Below are 19,927 nucleotides of genomic sequence, written 5' to 3' on the forward strand. Positions count from 1 at the left end.
AAAGCTCAAGGACTCAATAAAAACGTTTAATTACACTTCGGAGACTTCATACAGTGCAACAGTGAATGTTCGCTGTTAATATTCACGAGTCCATTTTATCAAATGTTAACTGCATCTGCACTTTATTCCCCTGTCCTTAAATACTCCCATCAGGTTTCCCGTCTTGCCCAGTCCCCCGAAAGTTTCTTCCAATTTTGGCTACAGACCAATGTATCAAAAATTCCAATTGGTCCAGATCCATGGTCCTGGGAAAATGGAAGCCCACTATCCCACCCCCACCAAGGCATTTTAACCAAACCCAATCCCAGTCCCTAAAATATTAGATGGGAAAGTAGGGGCCAGGGGTCCCTTTTAGTAAATGCCCATCGTCCTTTAAAACTGTGTGTGTGACAGAGAGACAGAGGAAACAGGTGAAAGGCTGAAATACTGTACAATAAAATAAAACAGAAGAAAGAGTCTGGAGGAGTCTGGGATGGAAACAACCTAAGACATGAGAAGCAGGAGACTACCTCCTGTCCCTGATACTTTACCCACTTTGCAATGGTGGGGAAGGACTGAAGACAAGACTGTAGGGAGGGGAAGGTGTGGAGCTGAGAAAACCAACCTCCAAAGGTCTCACTAGGATGAGTTTAAAGAGAAAGGAGGGACCCCTGGCTTCTATTATGTTGGTGGTTCTTAGGGTAAAGGAGTGACTGAGAGGCAGGAAGATTCATGATGTGGGCCCAACCCTTTGGATGACCATTTGTGAATAGAAATTGGAGGACTCTTGACAAAGTGCAAGAAGGGACAGACAAAAATAAAAATAAGTGAAAGAGAAAATAACCCTCAAAGATTGAGCCCAAGATGGGCAGTGGTGGTGGTGAAGGTAGAGAATTCAGATTCTGATCTTGCCTGGGGGATAGAATGTGGGGCAGCCATAAGAAATATCAAGGCTTCAGGTAGCTAGCACCTTTCAAATTGGCACCATGGCTTCTCCCAGGGGGTGGGACCAATAAGAAAGTTTGAAGGGTCATCCAAGCCAGATGTCTCAAGTAAAAGTGCAGGGTTTGATATGCCTTCTTGTCATTCCATTTACTGCACCTCTCCTCACCTGCAACACAAGCTTGGTAGAGGAGGTGTGTGTTGTGGGGGAAGGATGAGGCAGGGAAGGAGCACTCATCATCTAGCTCCTGAGAGCTTCAACAGATCATCTCGGCAGTATCAGGCTGATAAATGCAGTGGTCCTGGTATTGGGTGAGTTCCTGACCCGCCCTTTACCCGCCTCCAAGCATCCCTCCAGAGGGTACCATGACCGGGATGACTCCTCAGATCGGAGACAAGAAAAACACAAACAGTTCCACATCTCAGAGACTCCCATTGTGAGACAACATCTGTTTCTGTGAGTCCAAGTGATTGGGGTATGTATGTGTGTCATGACTGCCTGGGGCTGAGAACCTCCACTGCCCTCTCCTAGGTTTGGCTCAGCTGGTCGAGGGAGATGCACTAGGGCACACATATACTCCTGTCACTTTCCAAACCAACTACTCTCTAAACCAGACTTTTCAGGGTAGTGTTCCAAGTCCCGTGTGTCCCAGACAGTCTGATCTATTTAGAGCTGTGCCCACCACTGTAGTCATCTGGGCCAGGAGGAAAAACACAGCTTACATATCCTGAGGCTGCTGGGACTGAAGGGACTGGGAGGGATAGATAACTGGGATTGAGGGAAAAGCTACATGATATTTTTCCACCTGTCTGAGGAAGGGGTGGGCTCTGACTGCAGGATTGGTGCTTTAGCAGGACTAAGACAGTAGCCTGGTTCACAGAAAAATACACACACAAAATAAAGTATCAACATTTCTCCCCAACCTAATAACTCTCCAAACAGAGGATGAGTGCTCTGGAGAACCAGAGGTTTTTGCTGCTCCCACTCCCTGTGCAAAAGTGCCTGGCACCTTGCCCCCAGTGGCAGGGAAAAGCAGAGTAGTCTGGTGGGCAGCTCAGTCCCAAAATAAAAATAAGCAAGCCTAAGAGATGAAGCAGGAAAGGGCTGATGGTAACTGCTTGGAATCTGGGCTGAAAGCCCAAGAGGAAGAACCAGTGGTAGTAAGCAAGTTCTATGTGCAGCTCTTCTCAGGATCTCAGGGACACAGATGGAGGGGGAAGGCAGAGAAGGGTTGGCAGGGGATGGATGGAGTGGGATTGGCAGGGAGAGTGGATTTCCTTAGGGCAGGACAGTACCTGTACTGAATGAGTGAGCCCAGTTTGGCAAGAAAATTTAAAAATGAGAGCAGGGGATCCAGGCGTGGAGCCTCTTCAGCAAGAGCAGTTCAAAGTCTCTGTCCCTGACCCAGGGCCGGACTCGGTATCTGGTGGGGCACCTGAAGAGGGTGCTACCCTCTCCTCTCTGCCCCTGACTCAGAGTAGTGTGGGAAACAGCAGGCTTCTCTCCCCATCACTGGTTACCAGTGTCTTGAGTCCACCAGCTCAGGTCGGAGGCTGAGTTTCTTGAGGCTCTCGTAGCCCACCACAATGACAATGGTTGAGGGCGTGGCTGAGATGATTCTGGCGGAGAGGCCTTTCATGAGGCCCCAAGGCCCCTCTTCTGCCATCAGCTGTCGGAAGGTCAGGATGATGGAGTTCTTGCCCTCAACCTGGAAAAGTCAACGCATTGGAGGACGACGGTCTGCAGTCAAAGCCCCTCTACCCAATCTCCCTCTGCCTTAGGCTAAAGTGGAAAGAATTAGACTTGGGAGTCAGAGGGCTGGACTCTGCTTCTGCGGGACAGTTCAGCACAGTGACTGAGTATGGGCTCTGGTGCCAGACTGCCTGGTATGAATTCTGCTCCACAATTTACTAACAGCATAATCTCAGGTACTTTACTTAACACTTTGCACCCCAGTTTCCTCAAATATAAAATAGTAATGATAATACCTACCCTGTGTGGTTGTTCTACGAAGTAAACAAAAGAATACTTGTAAATGCTGAGAACAGTGCCTGGCAGACAGTAAGTATTCAATACATGGTAGTTATAATTAATATCATTAGATAAACTACATAGTGATGAGTCTTTGGACCAAGTGCTTCTCTCTGGTCTCAGGGAGGCTGGATTAAATCACCTCTAAGGGCCTCTGCAGCTCTGTTACGGGCCAGGGTTCTTGGCCTTCCCGAAGCAATAGAAATCGACTAGAGGCCAGACAAGAAATTCAGGCAAGGCTTTCCTGGGGCCCTTGCTGCACAAGAGGGGAGCAAGAACAAGCAAGAGCTTCCTTTGCTTGCTCACTCCCCAAAGGGAGGTAAGCTTGTTTCTTATATGGGGTGAGGGTAGGGGTGTGTCCAGGAGTCCGGCCAGAGGGGTGGCTTAGGTATTTCGCCGCCCCTTAGGTGGTGGTGTGTGCAGGGAGCATGCACAGTACCCTGCTTTTGCTCCCGGCACTTCAAAAGTGGCAGCTGGGTTTTTTGGTTTCTTTGTATGTTTTGGGTCCAGAATTTGCCCCAACTGGGCATGCACACGGTTGTTTTTAGTCCCATATAGTTTCTTTATATTCCGTTGCTCAAGGAGAGGTGTGTCCATGTGCAAGCCCTGCAGCACTGCAGCAAAGGGGCCCAGGTCCCAGCCTGTCTCAGCTCTCTCTACCAGTGATTTTGATTCTGATCATCTCAATCCCTCTGAAGCCCCATGGCTAGAGTCCTCCCCCTCCAACCCTGTCATCTCCCACACACCCTGTGACCTGTCTTCCCTATCATACTGGAATCTTTTCTCTCTTTTTTCTTAGTAGTCTTGCCCTCTTCTTCCCCCCCACCCCCATACCTGCCACCAAATTACACTTTTAGAGATTACCCCCTTCAGACCTTCAGCCAATGCAGGACAGACACACTCCTTGTTATACTTCCCTCTATTCACAAGGTGGTCCCATCTCTGACTAAGAACGTCTCCCCATTCCTCTCTGCCTCCTTTAGCGCCCTCCTCCACATTCCCCCTTTCCCTTCTTCCTCTGACCACCTGTGCTCCCCTAATCCTCCACTTATCCACAGCCACGTCAAGGGCTTTTTTAGCTATGGCCCTGGTCCTCATATGTGCTGTCTCTTCCAGCCTGGGAACTCCTCAAAGTAAGGACCTGTCCTTTTCCTTGAATCTCCTCATGGAACACCCAGAACAAGGCTCAGGAGAGAATAAGGATGGAACCTATACACTTTATTATTTGCAAACCAATCAGATGCCACTCATTTTCAAACGTGTGGGTCGTGGAGGGGGCGCATACTTTCCTAGGGACCAATACACAGCTGACCCTCGAACAACACGGGTTTGAGCTGCATGGGTCCACTTATATGCAGTATGTTTTTTTCCAGCAGTAACAAGTAACACTACAGTACTAATAAAAATTTTTAAAATAAATAAATAAAATAAATATAATAACCGGGAAGACTTTACCATTGCTATTTAACCTTTATGGATTGCATATCTCTCTAAACATGTCAAGATATATTCCTGTTTCTCTAAAGTACACACTTGGTTAATTTAAGAATTCCACGCTTACGCTAACATTAAATTTAAAGAGATTATTTTACTTCTCTGGAAATAAATCAAAATTGTACATAGGGGGCTTCCCTGGTGGCGCAGTGGTTGAGAGTCCGCCTGCCGATGCAGGGGACATGGGTTCGTGCCCCGGTCCGGGAGGATCCCACATGCCGCGGAGCGGCTAGGCCCGTGAGCCATGGCCGCTGAGCCTGCGCGTCCGGAGCCTGTGCTCCACAACGGGAGAGGCCACAACAGTGAGAGGCCCGTGTACCGCAAAAAAAAAAAAAAATTGTACATAGGTAGCAGAGTTACTACATAAAAAATTGAATTTAAAATTGAACTGCCTGCTTATATTACCCACAATGTGTTTAAATATCTTTGACTAATAATCTATACCAAAATGATTTAAGTAAAAATTCATTTTTATTTATACTTAAAAAAACCCAAAACACTACAGTACTATGCGATCTGTGGATGGCGAACCACAGATTCAGAGGGCCAAGTTATACTCAAATTTTCAACTATGCGGAGTGTCAGTGCTCCTAAACTCCATGTTGTTCAAGAGTCAACTGTAGCTAGATTTACCAGCCACCTCCATCCCAACATCCTGGTATCAGGGAAGCTGACTTCACCTCCATCTGCTAAGGTTATTTTCCTTCCCTCTCCTTCTCACTGTAACTCAATGACCACACTCTCCTGGACAGCTGTCCTGTTAAGTTACCCAAATCAGATATTAAAATTCCCCCATTCCCTCCACCTAAAGCTTTTTAAAAAATATTTATTTATTTTGTGATTATTTATTTATTTTTTTATTATTATTTATTTCTAAATTTTATTATTATTTATTTTTTTATTTTGGCTGCACTGGGTCTTAGTTGCAGCATGTGGGCTTCTTAGTTGTGGCATGCGGGCTTCTTAGTTGCAGCATGCATGCGGGATCTAATTCCCTGACCAAGGATCGAACCCAGGCCCCTGGCATTGGAAACGCAGAGTCTTACCCACTGGACCACCAGGGAAGTCCCTCCACCTAAAGCTTTATATAGCAAAACCTACCATGTGTATATTATACATTATCATTCAGATTCTATTTCCTTGGACTCGGGGCTGTGAAATTGTCATTAAGCTGACTAAAGACAGGGACTATAACTTCTGGACAATACCACCCAGGGCTTTGTTTGTGTTTGTGCTGAGTCCACACAGAACAATCTGTGAAACCTGTTCAAGGACAGTCACTTTCACTGTAGAGAGCACATAGCCAAGTGGAGAAGCTAGACAGACTTACGAAATTAACTAAAATCATATTTCTAATAACCACAAAGCTACAAGGTAAGGAAAAGGTGGTTGATAGACTATGCTATTATGACGAAAGCCTAGAAGAAAGCAGTAAGAATTCCTAGAGGCATGGGCAAGGAAAGGAGTAGAGGCATGCAAGGTAGCAGACAGGATGACAGAAACATTCTAGGTGATTCAAAGTGCTCAGCTGGTTTCTGTAGATGGTAAGCATAACCACAAGGAAGAGGCTTGGATGACCAGGAGAAGGCTGGCTAGACTAGAGGGCCATGACACAAAGAGGTCAGGAAATATTGGAGGGCCTGAAGATCACACTTCTAATGGTTTATCTGGGAGGAGGGTAGGGGAGAAGACTGGTCTTACCTGTACTCGGGTTCGGATGACATCCATGGGATTGGTGAGGATGGAAGCAGTGGCTGCAGCCAGAGGCCCCGAGATGGCTTGAAAGACGATGTGAGGGCACTCCTTAGGGCAGAGGGACGAGAGCTGCTCTGGAATCAAGGGAAAGATAATGCCTCAAGACATGAGGTTCCACTCCACACGGCCCCAAACCTTTTCTACCAGTTGGCCCAACGATGACAAACCCTCCATCCTTAGGCACCTTAGACCCTGTAACTCCCATCTTTGCTTCCATCTAAACCAACAACAAAAACATTTTTTTAATAAATTTATTTATTTATTTTTGGCTGCACTGGGTCTTCGTTGCTGCACGCAGGCTTTCTCTAGTTGTGGCGAGTGGGGGCTACTCTTCGTTGCAGTGTGCGGGCTTATCATTGCGGTGGCTTCTCGTTGCGGAGCACGGGCTCTAGGCATGCAGGCTTCAGTAATTGTGGCACGTGGGCTCAGCAGTTGTGGCTCGCGGGCTCTAGAACGCAGGCTCAGTAGTTGTGGCTCGTGGGCTTAGTTGCTCCGCAGCATGTGGGATCTTCCTGGACCAGGGCTCGAACCGGTGTGCCCTGCATTGGCAGGCGGATTCTTAACCACTGCGCCACCAGGGAAGCCCTGAACCAACAAAAATTTTTAAATCTCAGACCCCTTCCAGAAGTCATTTTGCATAGGACAAAATTCCTCTGGAGAAGGGGATTTCAAAACCTCTTTGCTTGCTGACTCCTTTCAGAAATCACTCCTGATGTAAAACTCTTATGCTTATGCTCTACTTTTCACAACTCACTGGCTAGAAAAGCACACACCACATATTTTCTTATACATGCACTGGATAACTGGTAAGATACATTAAAAACTGGTAACACTAATTGTCTTTAAGGAAGGAAGCTGGGTGACTGTGGTAGGTGAGGAGTGTTTTCACTGCATACCCTTTCTTACCTTTTGAATTTTGAACCATATGAATGTTTTAAAAAATAAAAACAATTACAATTAAAAGAGAAAATCATACCCTACAGTGAGAACTTTTCTTCAGCCTATATCAAGAAAGGAAAATTGGATTTCCCTGGTGGCGCAGTGGTTAAGAATCCGCCTGCCAATACAAGGGACATGGGTTCGAGCCCCGGACAGGGAAGATCCCACACGCGGTGGAGCAAATAAGCCCGTGCGCCACAACTACTGAGCCTGCGTGCCAAAACTCTGCTGAAGCCCACGCGCCTAAAGCCTGTGCTCCGCAACAAGGGAAGCCACCGCAATGAGAAGCCGGCGCACCACAAGGAAGAGTAGCCCCCGCTCGCACCAAATAGAGAAAGCCCACGTGCAGCAACAAAGACCCAACACAGCCGAAAATAAATAAATTAATTAATTAAAAAAAAAAAAAGAAAGGAAAATTCATTTTTCAAAATGCTGATGAAGAAGATGGAATAATACCCAGATTCACCCAATCCCAGTGTCACTAGGAAGTTCACCTGCAATTGAATTATTTTGCTTTTCCCTCTTTGGAGGTGAGAGACAAGAGTTCGTTCATTTATTCAACAAAGATTTATTGAGTGATTACCACGAGCCAGTCACTTTGGGTTCTAAAGATACAACAGTGAATAAAATAGCCTCAAATCCCTGTCCTTATGAAACTTACATTCTAGTGGGGGAAAACAGACAATAAATAAATAAAGAGCAAAATATACAACTATGTCAGACATGTTGTGTGCTAATTATAGAAAAAAATAGAGCAGGAAAAGGAGATAAGGAATGCCAAGGGCAGAAAGGGTAGAAGGTGAAGTCTAAGCAAAGCCCTAAAGGATAGTATAAGCCTTATAGATCTGTGGCGAGAACTTTCCAAGCAGAGGTAACATCCTATGCAAAGGCCCTGAGGCATGAGCACGCCTGAGGTCTTTGGCACCAAGGCCAGTATGCCTGCAGCCAAACGAATGAGGGAAAGAACAGTAGATGAAGTCTAAGAGGTAGGGCCCTGAAGCCATTGCATGGACTTTGGCTTTTACTCTGAGTGAGACTGGATGTAAAATAGATTTATCATCTCCAAGGTTCCCTCTCAGTTTTCTCTGTACAATTCAGTCACCATAATACCTTTAAGAATTTCTTCTTGCGGGGAGGAGCAATATAGGGGTAGGGGATTAAGAGGACAAACAAGGGCTTCCCTGGTGGCGCAGTGGCTGAGAGTCTGCCTGCCGATGCAGGGAACACGGGTTCGTGCCCTGGTCCGGGAAGATCCCACATGCCGCGGAGCGGCTGGGCCTGTGAGCCATGACTGCTAAGCCTGCGAGTCCGGAACCTGTGCTCCGCAACGGGAGAGACCACAACAGTAAGAGGCCCGCATACCTCAAAAAAAAAAAAAAAAAAGAGGTACAAACAAGCTACAAGGATATACTATACAACACAGGGAATATAGCAAATATTTTGTAATAACTATAAATGGAGTATAACGTTTAAAAATTGTGAATCACTATATTGTACACCTGTAATTTATAAACTATTATACATCAACTATACTTCGATTTAAAAATATATATATATATATATATATATATTTTTTTTTTTTTCTTATGCTCCTAGTTTTGGTAATTTACCGCCAGGCAACTAAAGATTAGGAAACAAGTAGGATGGTGGAGGTTGGCAGGACAGAAGCGAGGGCTTCCAAGTCCGAAGGCATGACAGAATTCCTTAAGCCTTACCAGAACCACCTCTCCCCTGGATTTCTAATCACTTTCTTCCCCAGGGTCAGCATACAGAAAGAAACAAAGTGAACTGGTGGCTCTGCCTCAAGGGTGTCTTGTTGCTCCTGAGAAGAAAACATTTCACAACCACTGGAAGGCAGCATCTGGAAAACAAGGTGCTACAAAAGAAAACAGGGCTTCCCTGGTGGCGCAGTGGTTAAAAATCCACCTACCAGTGCAGGGGACACGGGTTCAAGCCCTGGTCTGGGAAGATCCCACACGCCATGGAGCAACTAAGCCTGTGCGCCACAACTACTAAGCCTGCGCTCTAGAGCCCATGAGCCACAACTACTGAGCCCACGCGCCTAGAGCCTGTGCTCCACAACCAGAGAAGCCAATGGAATGAGAAGCCCACACACCACAAGAGTAGCCCCCACTCGTCGCAACCAGAGAAAAGCCTGCAGGCAGCAATGAAGACCCAACACAGCCAAAATAAATAAATAAATAAAATTTTAAAATAAATCAATTAAAAAAAAGAAAACAGGAAGAGCCCTCTTTCCAACTGGGTAAAGAAGTCTTCTTGGGACTTCCCTGGTGGCACAGTGGTTAAGAATCCACCTGCCAATGCAGGGACAGGGGTTCAATCCCTGGTCTGGGAAGATCCCACATGTCACAGAGCAACGAAGCCCGTGCGCCACAGCTACTGAGCCTGTGCTCTAGTGTCTGCGAGCCACAACTACTGAAGCCTGTGTGCCACAACTACTGAAGCCTGTGTGCCACAACTACTGAAGCCTGCGCACCTAGAGCCCATGCTCCACAACATGATAAGCCACTGCAATGACAAGCCCACACACTGCAACGAAGAGTAGCCCCCTCTCACCACAACTAGAGAAAGCCCGCACATAGCAACAAAGACCCAACACAGCCAAAAATTTACAAATTAATTAATTAATTATTTTTTTTAAAAAGAAGTCTTCTTTGCAAAGATGGCATGTACGCTGAGGCTTGAAGCATGAGAAGGACCCAGACACACAAACAACAGGGGAAAGGCTATTCCAGGCAGAAAGAACAGTATCTGCAAAGGCCTTGAGGTGAGAACAGAGCTTGGTGTGTCTCAGGAACGGAGAGAAGGGCAGTGAGAATGGACCAGAGTGAGTAAGGGCAGAGGAGCACAAGATGGGGCTGGAGAAGCAGACAGGGACCAGATCACATAGACCTGTATTGACCGTGAGAAGCATTAGATTTTATTGTAAATACCCATAAGGCAGCATTGGTAGATTTTAAGCAAAATGGAGTGACAAAAACCAGTCTACTCTCTCAACAAATATTTACTGAGCACTTACAATTCACCAGGCCCTGAGACACACAGTGTCACAGAGTGTGGTACACAGTGGGTATTCAGTAAATGTTAGTTTCCACCCCCTTCCAAGAAACTTTCCAGTCAATTATATCAAAATAAAGCTGGGGGAAAAAAAGCATTAAGAAAAAAGAAGAACCTGTGCAAATAATAGAAGAGATTGGCACATACAAATAACATCAAGGCAAATGTTCTAACTGCCTTAAGAAAGACTGAAGCAATGTCATGGGAGTTGGAAGGAGGGAAAGATCATTTCTGAGTTGAGAGATACATGGAGAGGATGGGAGAGGAGGCAATGAGTCATGATTTCACCAGGGTAAGTGGACCTGGAAGGCATCTAGCAAAGGGATATGAATACAGCAGAGGTGGGAGAGATGATGCACGGTGGAGGAACGGTGTGTGAACTGGCCTGGCTGCAGCATAGACTATACATAGGGAAACAGCAGGATGTTTCACTGAAAAGGGAAGGTGAAGCCAGGCTGAAGAGTTTGGATTTTACTGAGTAAGCAGTGGGAGCCACTGAACATCACAACCAGAGTTTAAAGTTAATCCATTAGGGGGACTTCTCTGGTGGCACAGTGGTTAAGAATACACCTGCCAATGCAGGGGACACGGGTTCAAGCCCTGGTCCGGTAAGATCCCACATGCCGTGGAGCAACTTAAGCCCGTGCGCCACAACTACTAAGCCTGTGTTATAGAGCCCATGAGCCACAACTACTGAAGCCCTCGAGCCTAGAGCCCGTGCCCTGAAACAAGAGAAGCCACCACAATGAGAAGCCCGCGCACCGCAATGAAGAATAGCCCCCGCTCACCACAACAAGAGAAAGCCCACGCAGAGCAACGAAGACCCAAAGCAGCCAAAAATAAATAAATTAATAAAATTTTAAAAATAAATAAATAAAGTTAATCCATTAGGGACTTGTGTGTAGATAGGAAGGAAGAGACTTGGAACAGCTAGAAGGCTGATGCAATAGTCCAAGAGGGTAGGTACAGAGAATGGTTTTCAGGAAAGGCAGTGGGAATGGAGAGAAAGTTGGACAAGACATTCCAGGGTCACTAGGACTAGATGTGGGGACAAGGACAAGGGGCCAAGCACTATGCCCAAGGCCTCAGTTTCAGTGATTTGGAGAATAACATGGCCACATGAAAGTAAGTCAGAAGAGAAAGCCAGCTTGGGATGAAAAATGGTTACTTGAAACAAATTTCAGATGTAAGTGCATGCCTCCAGGTCAAAAGGTCCAACAGCCAGGATGTCTGTCCAGAGCTCTGGACACGTAAGTTTGGGAACAGAAATAGAAATTTTGGACATATTAGAAAAGGACAACTCTAACTGTAAATGAAATCAAATGAGGAGAGAGGGGTGAGGACAGACTCCAGAGAAAATGCTCACGTTTCCTTGGAAGGTTCTCTAACATTAAGATTGCCAGCATCCATTCCCAAAGAATCTGATACAAAGGGTCGAGGTGGAGTCCATGTATCTGAATTTTACCAAATACTCCAGATGAAAGACTGTGTTAAACAGAAGAAGAGACAGAGCTACCAAAAAAAAAAAAAAAAAGTACAATTAGAAAAATAGGAGAGGGACTTCCCTGGTGGTCCAGTGGTAAAGAATCCACCTTACAATGCAGGGGACACAGGTTCGATCCCTGGTCAGGGAACTAAGATCCCACATGCCACGGGGCAATGAAAAGCCCACACACCGCAGTAAAGAGTAGCCCCCGCTTGCCGCAACTAGAGAAAGCCCGTGCGCAGCAACGAAGACCCAACGCAGTCAAAAATAAATAAATAAAATAAATAATTTTTTTAAAGAAAGAAAAAAATGTAAAGAAAAAAAAATAGTAAGGAAAGGCATCCAACTCAAAAGCTATTACCCATTGCTCCATTGCTTTCATCTTTAAATCCTATGGATTTTGTCCCTCCCCACCTTATGATTCTCTGCCAATATTCCACTAAACTTAGTTGATCCTGATTCATCGAGAACATACGCTATGTCCTACAGTCATATACTTTACTTGTCTGATTCCCTCCACTATAATATTAGCTCCTTGAAGGGAAGAACCATGTCTTACTCATCTCTGAATCCTCCTGGATTCAAATGTTTGCTGTATGAATGGTCCAGTCTCCCATTAAATCACTCATTCCAACATGCACAGAGCAAAAGCATCTCTGTCCATTAGTGACCATCCTCCACCCCCACCCTCCTGGTCCCTGCTTACCTGCATAGAAGTGGTAGAAGGGCCACCAGACAGCACTGTTTGGGATGTAAGTAAGCAGCGAAGCCACATAGCCCCGGTAGAAGCCACGAAGTCCATCAGCCCGCAGGATCTGCCTGATGATGTCCTTGGTTTGGCCAAAGGCAACTACCCCTTGTCCCTCTGGATTCCCTCGCACTTGGAAGCGGCCCATTTTCTCACCCTTGCGCTGCATCATCAGGTGCTGGGAGACCACATCAATGGGCACTGTGATGCTCTGAGCCACGAGAGAGGCCGAGCCACCGGCCACCAGTGATTTGACTGTGTTGCTCTGGCTGTAGTCAGCTACAAACTTCCGGGTGAGCTCATAAGTAGTAACATAGCACTGGCCAGATATGAGGGTGAAGGTGTTGACCAGGAACCCCCGGTAGAGGCCAGTCACACCATCTGCCCGTAGGATCTTGATGAAGGCATCAAAGGTCCCATGGTAGAGGCTCTTGCCTTTCTGAACCTGCAAGCGAGTGCGGATGAGGGTGAATGGGTAGACACTGACACGGATCATCATTGTCATTGCCACACCAAACACGTAGAACTTCTTCTTGTCCAGGTGTTCCCACTCGATGATCTGGATGTTACGTTTGTCCTCCATTGTGTCTGGAGACCTGTGGATTTGAGCAGGGTGGAGGGAATGTGAAGGAGATCAGAATTTGCACTTTCCCCTCCTGGATGGGCTCTGAAACCCCATTCTCAGGCTTCAGCTCCTGGGGTACTCACTTCTCCAAAGTTTAGACTTCACTCAGTCTGGCTCTGCCAACCCCTGCCTGATTCTTCCTTCATGGATCGGGATAGTGCCCTCTTCTCTCTCCTTTACCAGTCTGTCCCAATTCAGGACCCCTCTTCTGAAAATTGTTTCTCACCTCAGTGACTCCCGTGGGCCCACTCCCACCTCAGCTCCCTACCCCCAGCTTATCAGATCAGCTATTCTGGTCTCTCTGCCTCTGCCCAGGCCCTGGTGTCATGGCCCATTCTCCTTTTCCTTCTCTAGCTCACCCAGACAGCTCAGGATGCTGTGGGCAAACCAACCACCTGGCCTTTAAGTGGGCTAATGGGATGTCACTAAGTGACATTCTGGAGGTTCATAAAGGCTAAAGGGAAGTGCTCCATTTCTGACACTCCTGGGCCTACTGAGGAGCCATGGCCTTTGGCCTTGGACCTTTGAGCCTCAGCAGGGTGCCTCTTTTACCACCATTTACCAGCTGACTCACCTCACTTTATTTCTGGTTTCCCGTGCTGGCCCCTCTGAGCTCCTCCTGACCCACATTCACTACACTTACACCTTCTCCAGTCTGCATTAGCAGAAAGTGCAAGGAAGAAGGCAAGTGGGGCTTTCACTCCACAGGAACCCCCCCACACCTCCCATCCTTCTAATGAAAGGAGTTAGAAATTTAGGAACAAGCCAAAGGTCAGAGTCCTCTTTGGTTATTAGATAACTCACTCTAGAGAAAGAAGAGAACCACCTGAGAGCTAAGCAGTTTCCCTGAAGAGTCTTAACTACAGGGTAGAGAACATGCTTGGCCTCTTTCATCCCCAAGCATATAAATAATAACCTCAGCCCCTAGGTAGTGAAGGGAGATTCAAGTGACAGAAAAGATATAGAGACTCTGCCTTTGAGAAACTCAGTCTCTTCAAGGGGACACAGTATCCCTCTGGGGAACGGATATAAGACACAGAGATAAAGAAACCAGGGCAAATTAATGTACATGTGGCCCTCATGTTAAGTGTATCCACTGACTAAAGTTTCAAACAAAACTAATAAGGTTACAACTGTAATAACTGTATAAAATCAGGAGATTTCAACTTAAGGAATGTCAAATGAGGGGCTTCCCTGGTGTCGCAGTGGTTAAGAATCTGCCTGCCAATGCAGGGGACATGGGTTTGAGCTCTGGTCCAGGAAGATCCCACATGCCACAGAGCAGCTAAGCCTGTGTGCCACAACTACCAAGCCTATGCATCACAACTACTGAGCCCACATGCCGCAACTACTGAAGCCCGCACGCCTAGAGCCTGTGCTCTACAACAAGAGAAGCCACCACAAATGAGAAGCCCGTGCACCACAATGAAGTGTAGCCCCCCGCTCGCCGCAACTAGAGAAAGCCCGCATGCAGCAATGAAGACCCAACATAGCCAAAAATAAATAAAATAAATTAACTTAATTTAAAAAAAAAAAGAAAGAAAGAATCTGCCTGCCAATGCAGGGGACCTGGGTTCGAGCCCTGGTCTGGGAAGATCCCACATGCCACAGAGTAACTAAGCCCGTGCGCCACAACTACTGAGCCTGTGCTCTAGAAACCTTGAGCCACAACTACTGAAGCCCGTGTGCCACAACTACTGAAGCCCATGTGCCCAGAGCCTGTGCTCTGCAACAAGAGAAGCCACCGCAATGAGAAGCCCGTGTACCGCAACAAAGAGTAGCCCCCACTCTCAGCAAGTAGAGAAAACCGGCGTGCAGCAGTGAAGACCCAATGCAGCCAAAAATTAAATAAATGAATAAATAATTTAAAAAAAAAAGAAATGTCAAATGAGAGGACATCATATATTGGACATACACATAGTGACAATGTAATGTGCTCCTGTGTAGGATACTGGACATTTTCAGCCAGAAGGGGAAGTGAGAAGTTAAAGTCCAGGAAGCAGGAAATCAGGGCCTCCCTAAGCTCTGAGAGAAATCCTTAAAGGATGGGAAAGGAGGTGGCCACATCAAAAGGACTACTCTAGAGAGGTGAAGTGTTCTACACAGGCAGTCCCAGCACCAAAGCCTTGACAAATCTCATGTCAAGTGTATAACCAGAGTTCATCCTCAACCACCTTCCCCAACCAAAGGTCCCAACCAGCCTAAGTAGTTTCTTGGTTTACCATATAAGTCAGTGGGGAAGCAAGGTTAGCTTTTTGGAATTTCCTGAGCTGGACTGCATCACTTTCATTAAAGTATAAGATACCTGCAGTGCAAACTGAGTACATGTGAGCTGAGGGAAAACCTCAGCTTCAAGGTGAGGCATGGGTGAGGCACATGTAACCAAGACAGGCTTCCTGGAGGAGGACAAAGCAGCTTGAATGGAGGAATACATGTGGACAGTGAAAGGGAGAAAACAGTGGCTTGAAACAACTGGGTTGACCGGAACAGAGAATCTAGGCCATGGGAAATGAGCTAGAGATGGGGTTCTAGGAGGAAAACCCCTGGAACACTGATGTGCCACTTGCTGTGGGCAAAAGTGGCCCTTCCTCCAGCCTCAGCCCAGGACACCCATCAAGTCCAGTGTGGCAAACTTCTCCTTTAAGGTCCTTCAAGAGAAGGGGATCACTGTATCACTGACAAACAGGGTGTTTGGCATCCAGGGTCCCAAGGTTATGTGTCCATTTCCACTGAGAGAGGAGGAGAAGAGAGAGAGACACTAGGATTTCCCGAACACCTATTACCTCAAGTAATCCTTACAACTTAACCTCTACACAGTTAAGACACTTCTGCTAAATGAGGAAATTGAGGTACAACAAATAGGTTAAAAGGAACAAGCCCAAGGTCATACAGCTGGTTAGCGGAGGCAGGATATGAGCCAAGTTTGCTCCTCTACTCCATCATGCCCTCTACTCCATGGGAGTTGAGGAGTTCCAGCACAAATCACTCTGTTCAGTATAAAGCCAGGTCATTCCCACCCTTGGGAGGCAGAATTAATACCCTCATGACTGCCAGTCACCCAAGGGTTAAGCATAAGCTCCCGGCAGCAGATGCCCAGGGATTTCTCTCCGCTTTGTTCCACTGAAACCAAGAGCTGCCTCTGCTTTCCCAGCGTGCTTGTGGAGTGACTGAGCTGAGTGGCTGGGCAGGCCTGTTGTCATCACAGGACAAATACGGCAGGGCTCAAGCAAGGACTCCTGCCCAGCTCATGGATACTGTGTGCTGAGCAGGGCAGAGAGCCAGAGCCACGAAGGACTCTGTTCTAGGACCTGGTTTTGTGGGCACCGTCTCAACTTATCAAACTGAATGACAGAGTGCCAACAACTCCTGATGAGAAATCCTACAGCAGCACCCAGCGCCCCATTTCCCCACTTTCCTCCATGTCTCACATGTGCCAGTCTATTTTAAATTCCCAGAAAGAAGGGAGGACTCTCCACGGCCAAAGCAGGTAATTTCTATCATTACCATGGTGACAGAAGAAGCCACTAAAGGTCATGCCACAGAGGGCTGAGCCTCTACAGTTGAAGGGGAAGGCACTGCACCCACCCCCTCTTTCCCTTTGAAAGGTGGGTTGCTCCTAAAAGTTGGGATCTCAACCTGCTCCTTGTTATTTAACCTCGAAACTTCCTGCTGAAATATCAAAACCAGTTCCTTGCGTTTCACCCTCTGGAAAATCCTCCATGCAGATACCTGTATGCTCACTTCCTTCAGCCTTCCTTTCTTCCAATTCAATCAGCCCAGCTTCTTTATGGCTCTTTCCCAGATCCTTATTTGTGTTCATGGCTCCAATTCTGAATTTTCCCCCATCTTTTAACACAGCTTAGACACAAAGGTTAAAGTGCTTCATATGGAGACCCAACAGATGACCCAGGATGTCCTGAAATCATCAAATGAGATGTCAGAGGCAGAACCCCCACTGCTGAGCCCATCAGAGGAAAGGGACAAACTGGCCCAAGTAGGTATACCTCCTTCTCCACTTCCCCTCTCCCTGTACCAGAAAAACCACACCAGACTGTTCACTAGGTTCTGAGATAAGATTCTGGTTCAGGACAAGGCAGTGTCACCTGGAATGTAAGGTCATTTGATGAAAAGAACGTTAGTAGTCAGGAGATCCAAGTCTGAGTTCCACTTCCATTACCTACTAGTAGGATTGGAACCAAGTCACTTCTTTGAAATTCAGTTTCCTCATCTGTGAAATGGGGCTAGTAAAGCCTGCCATAGCTATGTCACTGTGGTGCAACTCACATGAGCTAATGTGTGAAAGCACTTTGTTAACAGCAAAGCACTTCTACCATTTCAGAAAGCTCTACTGGACACTGCTGCTCTAAATCTTTGCTACTCAGAGTGGTGCACAGACCAGCAGCATGGGCATAATCTGGGAGCTTGTTAGAAATACAGAATTTCAGGATGCTCCATAGGCCTGCTGAATAAGAACCAACATGTTCACAAGATCTCTGGGTGGTTAATACATATATCAGAGTTTGGAAAGTATTGCCTTAAATATTAAGGATTGTCAGTATTATAACAATAACAACTACTCTAGGAGTCCAGACCATTATGACTAGGTTAGGAGCCCTCTGACTCCATCCTGACTTGTCACCAGGACTGGGCTCAGTGATGACTTCTAGACTTATTCAAATCTTTTCAGTCAACAACCCCCCCACCAAGTCAAATAGCCACCTACAACTCCTGACAAGACATCCGTGGGGTTTGGTCCCCACTTCTGTGCTGGAAACATCTTTGCTTCCTCCTTCTGTTCCTCTGTACTTCTTACTGCAACTGCATCAAGGCTTTGCATCCTGGGAGCTATCTACCACATGAATGTGAATATATTTACGTGCTTGCCCACCTGTCCTAATGAACATGCATTTCCTTAGGGAAGTTCCCTGGCATGCCTCTAACCTCTCCCTTCAAGACAACCTCCCCTCTGGGGCATGAAGCGATTTCCATCCAGCCTTCCTTCGGTCTTCCATGGGTGCCCACGTGATCCCTCATGACAGACACCACATGACAGTCCTCTTCACCTACTCCACATGACACCCCCTTTAAGCTGCTTCTGTCCTGGCCCCCGAGGTGCCTCTCGCCATGCTTCTTTCGCTGTCAGCGAAACTCATGCTCCTCCGACAGGAAAAGATGACTCGTTAGAGTCGCCCCTCATTCCCCAAACTGCGTGGCGGGCTCCCACTGAATTGCAGCCGGCCACTGCAGGCACCCGCTGCCTCCCTGACAGGTCCAGGTCCTCGGAGACCTTAGTCCTCAGGCACCCCAAGCCGGTGGTTTCTTACTTTCTCACATCAGGGCGGTTCCGCCCCGTCTGAGGTGAACTCCAAGCGTGGATCTCTAGGCCGCAGCTCCCACTCTATCCTCTGTTTCGGGCGACTGATGGCCTCCGGTCGCATCTTCCTCCATCTCGACCGGGCTCCCGGTACTGACGGAACCGGAAATTGGGACTTTGTCACTCCCGCCCCCTGCGGGGGGCGGGGATGAACGGTGTGCAACTCCACCAATGGCGTTCTGAGCCTTTAGCCTCTCGCCCCGCCCCCGCAGCAAGGGTGGAAGGTCCTGGGAACCATCTTGAATGGGGGCAGAGGCCACGCCTTCATTGGCTTCGGCATGCCCTTAGCTCTACAGCGCATGCGTTGTCTTTCTAATTCTTGGAAATTTAAAGTCACCCGGCGCTTCTTGAAGATCTTGTTCTAAATGGGTCACCTTGTGTTTCCGATCTATTGGAATCCTTAAATTCAAATCTAATCTGTAAATTTTTGTGTAATTTTTCTCATCTACAGAGCCAAAACAGAGGCCAGTGTGCAGCAGGAAGGACTAAGTTTAGACAACCAATTTTAAGGTTTGGGAACTCAAAAAACTGCAGGAATAGGGAACATCCTGGAGGTGGAGTGGTCTCTTCCAGCTCTAAAACTATTTGCTTATGCATGGATTTAAAAGAAGACGCAGGGCCTTTTAAATAAGGGACTGGGAGGCTGGGGGTGGAGATTCATTTCAAAATAGATATTTCTACAACTCAACAACAAAAAGACAAACAATCCAATTTTTTTTAATGGGCAAAGGACTTGAATAGATGTTTCTTCAAAAAAATGACCAAAAAGCGCATGAAAAGATGTTCAATATCATTAGGGAAAAACAAATCAAAACCATGAGATCCCACTTCACACCCACGAGGATGGCTAAAATTAAAGCAAGCAAGCAAGCAAACAAGAACCTAGAAAGTAACAAGTGTTAGCAAGGATGTGGAAAAATTGGAACCCTCAGACATTGCTGGTGGGAATGTACAATGGTGCAGCTGCTGTGGGAACAGTTTGGTTGTTCCTCAATATGTTAAGCAAAATTACTATATGACCAAGCAGTTTCGCTCTGAATATATACCCGAAAGAGTTGAAAACAAGTGTTCAAACAAAAACTTGTACACAAATGTTCACAGCAGCAGTCTTCTTCACTATAGCCAAAACATAGAAACAAATGGTGGTATACCCATACAATGGGATATTACACAGTGAATTAAAAAAAAACAAAAAAAGGAATGAAATATGGATACATACTATGATGTGGATAAATTTTGAAACCATTATGCTAAGTGAAATAAGCCAAACACAACAGTCACATATTGTGTAATTCCATTTAGATGAAATATGCAGAACAGACAAATCTATACAGACAAAAAGCAGGTAAGTGGATCAGTGGTTGCCAAGGACTGGGGGGAGGAAGAGTGGGGTGTGACTGCTTAATTAGTACAGTGTCCGTTTGGAGTGATGAAAGTGTTCTGGACCTAGATAGTGGTGATGATTGTACAGCACT

At 46.6% G+C, this 19,927-nt stretch overlaps 1 protein-coding gene across 3 annotated transcripts; it reads right to left on the reverse strand.

The window, feature by feature from the left end:
• Window positions 1–5: 5 nt before the first annotated feature.
• Window positions 6–18,523, reverse strand: SLC25A44 (solute carrier family 25 member 44). 3 transcript variants are annotated; one of them, XM_082834279.1, is made up of 5 exons: window positions 18,403–18,523; window positions 16,808–16,994; window positions 12,412–13,049; window positions 6,149–6,276; window positions 6–2,630 (listed from the first exon to the last, which is right to left on the reverse strand). In XM_082834279.1, exons 3-5 carry the CDS (start codon window positions 13,034–13,036, stop codon window positions 2,439–2,441), a joined length of 945 nt encoding a protein of 314 aa, XP_082690405.1. In that variant the 5' UTR covers window positions 13,037–13,049; window positions 16,808–16,994; window positions 18,403–18,523; the 3' UTR covers window positions 6–2,438. The 3 variants fall into 3 exon arrangements, with proteins under 3 accessions (XP_082690405.1, XP_082690404.1, XP_082690403.1); XM_082834278.1 differs by lacking the exon at window positions 16,808–16,994 and having other exon boundaries at window positions 18,403–18,521; XM_082834277.1 differs by lacking the exons at window positions 16,808–16,994; window positions 18,403–18,523 and adding an exon at window positions 13,653–13,736.
• Window positions 18,524–19,927: the final 1,404 nt, after the last annotated feature.

Source organism: Leucopleurus acutus (genome assembly GCF_964270905.1).
Source record: "Leucopleurus acutus genome assembly, chromosome: 2".
In the NCBI taxonomy this organism is placed as follows: Eukaryota; Metazoa; Chordata; class Mammalia; order Artiodactyla; family Delphinidae; genus Leucopleurus; species Leucopleurus acutus.

Excerpts from the sequence above, each read along its gene's own strand:
- SLC25A44 (XM_082834277.1), bottom strand. The coding sequence starts at position 13,708 with ATGTGGGTCAGGAGGAGCTCAGAGGGGCCAGCACGGGAAACCAGAAAT. Across the intron at positions 13,050-13,652 it reads GAAACCAGAAATAAAGTGAG|GTCTCCAGACACAATGGAGG; the intron begins GTGAGTCAGCTG and ends TCAAATCCACAG. Across the intron at positions 2,631-6,148 it reads TCATCCGAACCCGAGTACAG|GTTGAGGGCAAGAACTCCAT; the intron begins GTAAGACCAGTC and ends TGACTTTTCCAG.